Here is a 9,261-nt window from a genome sequence, read left to right as displayed (position 1 = left end):
CAGTGTAAGTCCACATTCATGCAGTCATACTTTATTACTGTTTAATAATAATAATTAAATAGTGCATCTTTTCTACCAGTTTGTCCCCCAAACCAATGACCCTCATTGGACACTTCTTCGCCGTGGCCGTGTACGCCATCTACTTCAACTTCAAGTCCGAGGCCTGGAGCACCAAACACCGAGCAGTTTTTAAAAGTGGAGCCATCCTCTTCCGAGCCTGCACTGTCATGTTTCCTCTCATCTACTCCGAGCTCAAATACTTGGTGTACTGAAGGAAGAACCCTTCCAAGGACGCTTGGAGCGCGTTTACATGCTAAATGTGCCTTAGGGACTACCGTACTTGTTTCTGTTTGTGTGTGTGTGTGCTCACCTATGGGCCCCTGGACTTGGAAGGTTGAGGTGGACTACACAAAACATCCAGCAATGCCTTATTTGAAACGACTGTAAAAGCACATTGCAATACAACACAGTACTACTGCACTAATACTGGAAACTGCAAAAAAAAAAAAGAAGTCAAATACATGAAATCCTGTGCTGGGAAACTAATAAATCACCTGCATTGTTTTTGACTGTCCCAACCCTGGAGAAAACACTTTTAACTCCTTTTTCTTTCCAGAGGCACAATGTGAAATACCGCTTTTTATTTTATATTACAAAAACTTTGTGTTCCTGTACAACCCAATAAAAAAAAAAGTTTCAGTGTAAGGCAACATCATTATTTTGATGAAATTATGGTTGTCCCGATCCAGTATTGATTTTAGTCCGATATCAGAAAAAAAAAGCAAGTATCAGTTCTGATACAAGCAGTCCTGCAGCCAGTTCACATCTAAATTTCCTCCAACGCGCGCAACTTTGGGCTTGTATTTTACAAAAAAGGTCAACATTATATAGCCTACAATGACCTAGCAGCTACGCAACAGTTAAGCACACAAGCTAGGCATACAGTGTAATAAGTGTCCTTAATTAAATTATACAATGTAACACATTTGACAGTATAAATCATTATAATTACAAAGTCTCCAAGGCAGAAGCCTATATCCAGTAACGAACGTGTCCGCGTCATTCAAATTACTGCATGACTACTAGGTGTGCATAAATAAAACACTCCACTTCCAAAGCATGCATCTGTTATACGGTGAATTTTTCATATCCAACATTGTCCTCAGAGTAATATCACTTGATTCAATCTTTCTTAAATTTCTACACTACAATATAATACAATTATGTATGATTAGTACTCATATATATCGTTATCGGCCAATATTCAAGGTTCCAATATTTGTATCGTATCAGAAGTGAACAATGTGTGTCCTGACACCGCGAGTTAAACTATCTGCACAATATAGTATTTTATTTTAGAGCTTTTAGCTCGGATTCTTCTCAGCATCTTGCGTTACAAGGACATGAAGACAAGCACGTCCGAATCATCCAAAAAAAACAACCCCACTCACCTTAGGCAGAGCCCAGACCTAAACCCAACTAGGAATGTGCAGGGTGACTAGAAGAGTGACACGACACGGTGAGCTTTTGCAAGAATTGTCCACATTGGTTCACGACCAACTAAAGCAAGAGTTTTTGAGATGGCTTTCCATACATTACACTTTAACAACCACTAGAGGGAGTATTCATCATTTGTGTCCACGTCACACTTATTTTATTACTTCCTACCACGTATGTACTAGTAGTACATACTGCACTGCAACAACGTAATACATATGTAGTACTACTACATATGTATTACGTTGTTGCAGTGCAGGTTTTTACATACACTAACAGAAGATAAACGTAAAGAAAAACTACAAATTAGGAATTAATTTTACATATTGCACTTGTATGTATAGATAAAATACAAAAAAACACACCCAGAAAAACGATCACAGTAATGACATAAGATGTTGTATACATTCTACCCTGTTCAGGGTCACATTGAGGCTGGAGCCTACCCCAGGCCACAGTATTTTATTCATGCTTTGAAGTCAGGGATGTTCAACTAAATAGTTTTGGGGCCACATATCCAGACAGCTAAGGACCAGGGAACCAGACTTCTCCATTCACTCTAAGTTGTATTTAGTATATTCTGGAGAACCAACCAACGTCCTCTACAGTGGACATTTGATTTTGGTCTATTTATTTGGTCAGAGTTACAAGAGCTCTCTGCTGTTTTAGAAGACCTTCTGCGTCAAAGATCATCTCCATGACAGCGCTGCATTAATGTGACTCACTGACACCTTTTTGAACTCGAGAGTTACAAGTTGAATAACTCAGATGAGAGGACCTACAATGGAACCTTGAGGAACACCGAGTAAGTACATTTATATTGTACTTCATATGGTTCAAATACAAACTGTACAATCAAAAGAAACAACAGAGACATTGTAAATAAAATAGTACTCATGACAGTAAAAATAATATGTATAAAATGATAGTGGAATGTTACTAGAATGCTCACACTACTCGTAGAACTAAAGAAATTGAACAAATGACAACCGACTACATTCAAAGTGAACAAAATACAACACCGTAGATACATAAATCATAGGGGTGCATAAAAATATTAAATCACATCCAAATCACAATTATTTATTCCGTTTTTAAATCGAATAATTTTCAAAGCTTTTTTTAAGAATACATTTTTGGATTAGAAACAATTGCCATTATTATTTCTGATAACTGTTGCTTTTATGTACTTTTGTATTGAAGTATTGTATTTGTATGTCCTCTCAATTTCTTTGTAAACGTCTATCCTAAGTATTGTACAGCTGTTTTCTTTTTATCAGATGGATTAACTTACTGTGATTTTTGTAAACAAAACTTTAAAAATAAATTTAAAAAAAAGACGATTTTCAGGCCAACAGTGCGTGTATGGGTAATACATCGGCAACAAAGAGCTTTTGTAACGTGTATTCTGTTTTGAAATGGTTTCATTATAGTTAATATACCAAATAATATAATATAAGAATCCTGTTCAATGGAGAATTAGTTCTGAATCCAATCCAAGAATCAAAATTGAAAATAAATTTAAAAAAAACGGACAAAAATGTGTAACTGCCAAAAGGAGAGGATTTAAAGGGCCCTGAGGAACGCCTCAGTAATGTAAACCACAAGTTTGGCTGGGAAGGTTCATATGTCAATACAAGGATCCTCCAATGTGTTTACACTTTACACGTCCAAGTTCCTCAAGACAACATCAGCACTTTAGTTGTTTCTTGTTCGTCTCTCAAGTTTTGAACTGGCAGAGTTGTAGAAGTGGCTCTTCAAAAAAAATCTGGTAACATAGAAATAGAGATGTCCGATAATGGCTTTTTTGCCGATATTGTCCAACTCTTAATTACTGATTCCGATATCAACCGATACCGATATATACAGTCGTGGAATTAACACATTATTACGTCTAATTTTGTTGTGATGCCCCGCTGGCTGCATTAAACAATGTAACTTTACCATGAATTGATTAACGTGGACCCCGACTTAAACAAGTTGAAAAACTTATTCGGGTGTTACCATTTAGTGGTCAATTGTACGGAATATGTACTGTTCTGTGCAATCTACTAATACAAGTCTCAATCAATCAATCAAAAACAAGGTTTTCCAAAATAAGAGAACAACTTCAACTACAGTTATGGAAAAAAGTGCCAACATGGCACTGCCATACAAAGTGCATTATTTTTTTTAACATGCCTCAAAACAGCAGCTTGGAATTTGGGACATGCTCTCCCTGAGATAATCCTGATACCCACTACAACTATGGCAGTGGTTCTTAACCTGGGTTCGATCGAACCCTAGGGGTTCGGTGAGTCTGCCTCAGGGGTTCGGCGGAGCCTCCGCCGCGGAGGTCAAGACACATCCGACTTATCATAAAAAATAAAAACTTCTCCCTATCGGCGTACTATGGATACCCCCAAACAATGTTCCCTCTAATTTTCCCTCTGATTTTCAGGTTGTTTGATTGATCGATTGGAACTTTTACTAGCAGATTGCAAAGGAAGAGAATACATTATATGAAACAGTACAGTTTACACAGTACAGTACATATTCTGTACAATTGACCACTAAATGGTAACACCCAGATAAGTTTTTCAACTTGTCGGGGTCCACGTTAATTAATTCATGGTAATGTGTGTGATAGGTTGTGAGTTCATGCACTGTGATGGTTTTGTTCTTTGAATAAGGTGATGTTCATGCACGGTTCATTTTGTGCACCAGTAAAAAAACATGACTTTGTCTTGAATTAGAAATTTTTTTATTTTTTATTTTTCACTAAAGAAGGGTTCGGTGAATGCGCATATGAAACTGGTGGGGTTCGGTACCTCCAACAAGGTTAAGAACCACTACAACTATGGGAAATACTATACTTTGACTTTCACAAAGTGCATCATTTTTTTAAACATGCCTCAAAACAACAGCTGCAAAAACAATGAAGGCACACAGCTTCAGTCCAGAGTATATTAGCCTACGTCCGTGTTTTACCGGATATGTACCGCTGTACGCGGCGTTTTAAAAAGTCATTAATTCTACTTTTTGAAACCGATACCGATAATTTCCGATATTACATTTTAAAGCATATATCGGCCGATATTATCGGACATCTCTACATAGAAACTAAAACTGCTAAAAGAGGACAACAGATTCAGACACTCCTTGTTATAACCATTAATTCATCTTTATTATTTATACATCACTGATACATGGTATTGTGGTGAATGGTCTATATTAATCTTGGTGACAAATACTGGTGTGGAAGACCAGGAAAGGGGGCGCGGGGGAGAGAAGGGGCCTTGGTCAGTTTGCCAGCGTACCTTACCTACCTGTCTGAGACTCACCTGGCGAGCCCAGAAAGCGAACCGCTGCGATCGCTCTGAACCCCCCTTCCCCCCTCAGAGTGATCCTGGTTTTTAGACACACACACAAGAGCGTTATGGCGTAATAACCTTATGGATATTGGTAGCAGCAAGCGTTCTACGAACAGTTAACATGGTGTGGGTAGAAAGTAAAGTACTGTACAGCTACTGCTAAGGAATCTAAGAACCTGGCTGTGACGCTCGGATTAAAGTGCTAGAAGCAAACCCACCAATCCACACTTCATAATATGTATTTATATAGCATCATTTACAGGGTAAATATACATTATATTGTAACAGCTGAAATATCAGCACAAGTAGATCACTGTCACACTTAACAGCAAAGTATATATGATTATATACAGCCATATAAAATCATATATACTGATATATAATTGTCATATATGCATGTAAAACAGTTAACCACGTCTCAGGCTTTTCAAACAAAAGTAATCGTGTATCAAGACGTAAAAGCTTTACACGGTCCTCTCGTCAACGGCCAAAAAGCCGCCGGGGTGGGAGGGGGCCCTGCGGGGTTATTTGAGGTCACAGGACAGTTATTTGCATATTCCACAAAATCTATTGCAACACGTTACTGTCTACTAACAGTACAACCAGTATCTGCGAGAGGTGTTAGCTGGACTCACACGTACACCCACTGAACACAACATCACGACAATGGCTGATGTGGCTATATGTGCTTTCACCTGCTGTGCTGGGACAGTGGACCACGGGAGGACTACGACACACAATACTCGAGTAGTTTAGCCTCAGAAGACAACCTTCCGCTGGACTTGAGGAGGGTGGGGACAAGGGACGACGACAAACAAAAGGTAAGAAAATAAACACCTCCAATGTACTGCAGCAAGTATTCTCTCATTGGAACCAACCTGTGGCGGCGAATCACTTGATTACGTCACCACGTGTAAAGGAATGTGTTCATCTTCCTCACTAAAGACCCTGACTCCACAGTGAGTAACATCCTACTGAATGGACAACGATGAGGGGGTGCTGGGACTCCTTGAGCTTATAGTACACATAAATGTGCAACACGCACGCCGACACACATACATACACACACACACACACACACATACACACAAAGAGTCCCCTTTCCAAGGCCTCACCATCACTTTTACATCTTCAGAGGTTCTTGACACGCTCTCCCCCATGCTGCAAGGTGCTGCACAGGGCGTTAGGTACCAAGATATACACCAAGAATAAAAAAGCTCCGGAATAACTGCAGTAGTAACGCACAACAAGCATCCGACAGCTGGCTTGCGAGGCCCAGTCGTGTGCAGTTAGGGTTGAGACGTCGCCATAGTTTTAAGGAGCTCCTCTTGCTTTGCCCTTTTTCAGGACTTGTCTATTCCCCCGTGGTGTGCGGTGTGGTTATTCAAAAGCCCAGATCTCTATGTCCTGCACATAGAAATCCTCCTTTTTGGACAGCATGGGATTCCCGAATGTTTTACAGGAGTGACTCCTGCCGTGGTAAAGGTCTCCATCCAGCCACAGGCCGAACTCACCGCTAGGAGAGAAGGAAACTAAGCTGTGTACACAACTGGAACAGAAAGGAAAAATAAAAGGACATGATCTCACCTTCCTCCACCAAATGCTAAAGAGTCCATATCCCCCTTGATAAAGAACATGTTGTCTCCTGTCCATTTGTACACCTGTTGCAGACACAACAAATAAATAAATGATAAATGGGTTGTACTTGTATAGCGCTTTTAACAGTGTTTATATCAGATGATATTGCATGACAAATCCTTGTTGACATCATTTAATATGTTCTGTGACATACTCATTAACACCAGGAAAACAGCAAAGATGCACATTTACCACCAGAGTTAACAGACAATTCATATGGTCAATTTCAACAAAGTCTCACTAAAGTGTAGAATTATAATTCACTTTCAACTGGTGATGTATTTGACTTTTTTAACCCATCTTCACCACAGCTTTGTCCCAGTGTTTGCATGGCTAGAGATTATACACACGTGAAAAATTCATTCAAAAAGGGGTGCTCAGGGAGACAATTACATTTCCGTATTCCTTATTACACACGTGCAGAAGTTTCATAAATTCTAGGAGGGTGCGTGTCTTGCCAGAACACCGGCTCAATTTATTGAGCAAGTCTAGCTCCAGTACGAAAAAGTCGCTGATAAGACACTAAAGGAAAAGGAATGGTTAAGCATGCTACACATTCACACCGAGCAGGACGACACAAATAGCAAAATGTCAAAGCTTCAATGAAAAGTAGGATTGATTGATCCAGATGTCAATACTGTCGACACCTAGTATAGTATCCTTACATAAACGATACCAAAGTGATTAGATCGATATTTTTCTTTTTCTTGTTATTACAAAATATTGTTTTTCTGGAGGTTTTTGTTGTTTACAAACTCCAAAAGGTAAGTCACTGGATACAGGGAGGCTTTGAGGGCAACACACAAATGATTTAAATGAGAGCCAATAGCAGTTTTTGCTTTTGTTTAGTTACTGTGCACTCGCCACTTGATAAAAAAAAAATTGTATATAGCATTTAATACCACAAATTGAATCAATCATTTCATTTACAGCAATACTAGGAAATTCTACAGTTAATAAGATTATCTAAAGGTGTTATTGTGTTTACTTAAGTTAAGTGCAAATTAAACATTTTCCGTTCTATAATCTATTGTGAAAAAATCTGAATGGGACTCAAAATCATATCGGGATTCGAGGCCGAAAATATTGATCGGGAAAATCTCGACTTGCAACCAATGTTCTGTATCATAAAGTTTGTATTCATGGCAGGTAAAAACCAGGTTAAAGCAACACGCTTAGTCTACACTACAAAAAAACAGACAGGGTCACACTGCTGCACATATGCATACTTTGACCTAACTTACTGCCATACAAACATGTGCTTAATTCTCAACATTTGTGTACTAATCATGTTCAAGGTCGCAGTTCACTCGTGCAGTTTGATGATCAAAGCCTGGAATACAAGAAGAGGGTGTACCTCAAACTCTGGGTTGAAGGTGAAGAGGAAGGTCTCTCCTGTGCCATAGAAGCCATCGCTGACTTTAAAGGGTTCTGACGCAAGGGCACCAAAAACCTGGTGCAAAAAAGACACAGGACTTAGGTGAGATGCTCCATCATGTTCCTGTGCTGCAAGATTGCGTTAAATCAGGCAGGGGTTCTTCACCTTGGGTCCAATGACCCCTATGTGGATGGATTTCAGGGGGTCCATGAGGATCACAATAAAAAATTAACAATTTCAAAAACTTGTTAATGTTAATTAAAAAAATTAAATGCATCATGTACTTTTTACGTCCTTCATTTTAAATTTTGGTAATAATTTCTGTATGGGGCAGCACAGTGGAACAGGGATTAGTGCAAGTGCCTCAGAATAAGAAGACCCTGGGTTTGATCCTGGGCTCGGGGTCTTTCTGTGATTTGTGTGGGTTCCCTCCGGGTACTCCAGCTTCCTCCCACCTCCAAAAACATGCACCTGGGGATAACTTGATTGGCAACACTAAATGGTCCCTAATGTGTGAATGTGAGTGTGAATGTTGTCTATCTGTGTTGGCCATGCGATGAGGTGGTGACTTGTCCAGAGTGTACCCCTTGACCCAAGAGGGACAAGCGGTAGAAAATGGATGGATGGAATTTCTGTATGGTCATATGTAAGAGGCAATACAGTCTTAGGGCACAATTCTGCTGTTTTTGCGTAGGTGTTTTTCATGCTTGAAGTGACGCACATTTATTTATTTTTTTAGAAATTTCTAATATTTTTAAACACATTTTGGAGAGCACCTCAATTTCGTTGTATATGTTGTTTTACAATGCCAATAACGCTTATATCAACAGTATACATACAGTATATTCTCTCACCTAGAATAAGTGAGGAAAAAGTGTTTAAGCATCGAATGAGGGCAGGCTCATTACGAATGAGGCGCATCAGGATGGAATTAAGACACGAGTCTCTTTGTGTGCGTGTGCTTGCAAGGGTGAGCATGACAGCTGATAGTTTGATACCACCTGTCAAAATATCAATCGGATAAATATAATATTTCTATTAGACAGTCACATACTTTCAATGCTTACGGTGCACCAAAAATGGTTGAATGCACTTAACATTAGTTTGTCTCTGGATGTCCAAACACGGCCGATACATACTGTACCTTCCACTGTGGCCACACTTTTCTTTTCTTCTACTCAAGCAGACAAGCCAATGATGTGCCTTTTAAATTTTGATGGTTAATTCAGAGTGGCATTATGGTCCTTTAATCCTCACCTCATTTGATGTTTCCAGGTGTTTCAATTGAAGCTATCGGAAATGATTTGATAGCTTTCTGGAAGTCTCTTTTATCTTTTATTACCGGTACATGTGGTGTACACTTGCAATATAATGGTTCACTTTCCGTGGGCGCTG

General features: G+C 39.3%; 2 protein-coding genes across 6 annotated transcripts in view; one reads left to right on the top strand and one right to left on the bottom strand.

Moving 5' to 3' along the window:
• sqlea (squalene epoxidase a) overlaps positions 1 to 699 on the top strand; it is an 18,313-nt gene extending 17,614 nt beyond the window's left edge. Inside the window, exons 10-11 of the mRNA XM_062064329.1 lie at positions 1 to 4; positions 80 to 699. The exon at positions 1 to 4 is cut by the window's left edge and continues 84 nt beyond it. Of these exons, the coding sequence (XP_061920313.1) occupies positions 1 to 4; positions 80 to 272 (197 nt within the window). The 3' untranslated portion in view covers positions 273 to 699. The remainder of the gene's footprint in view (positions 5 to 79) is intronic.
• A 3,939-nt stretch (positions 700 to 4,638) lies between these two features.
• The window catches only part of oxr1a (oxidation resistance 1a), a 341,369-nt gene continuing 336,746 nt past the window's right edge, over positions 4,639 to 9,261 (bottom strand). For all 5 annotated transcript variants that reach the window (XM_062063682.1, XM_062063681.1, XM_062063683.1 and 2 more), the window contains 3 exons: positions 7,846 to 7,941; positions 6,438 to 6,511; positions 4,639 to 6,366 (listed from right to left, as the gene is read on the bottom strand). In XM_062063682.1, the coding sequence (XP_061919666.1) occupies positions 6,231 to 6,366; positions 6,438 to 6,511; positions 7,846 to 7,941 (306 nt within the window). In that variant the 3' untranslated portion in view covers positions 4,639 to 6,230. The remainder of the gene's footprint in view (positions 6,367 to 6,437; positions 6,512 to 7,845; positions 7,942 to 9,261) is intronic.

This window comes from Entelurus aequoreus, linkage group LG11 (genome assembly GCF_033978785.1).
Source record: "Entelurus aequoreus isolate RoL-2023_Sb linkage group LG11, RoL_Eaeq_v1.1, whole genome shotgun sequence".
Classification (NCBI taxonomy): domain Eukaryota; kingdom Metazoa; phylum Chordata; class Actinopteri; order Syngnathiformes; family Syngnathidae; genus Entelurus; species Entelurus aequoreus.
The sequence above is the reverse complement of the archived record's forward strand: the minus strand, read 5'-3'. Positions and strand labels throughout refer to the sequence as shown.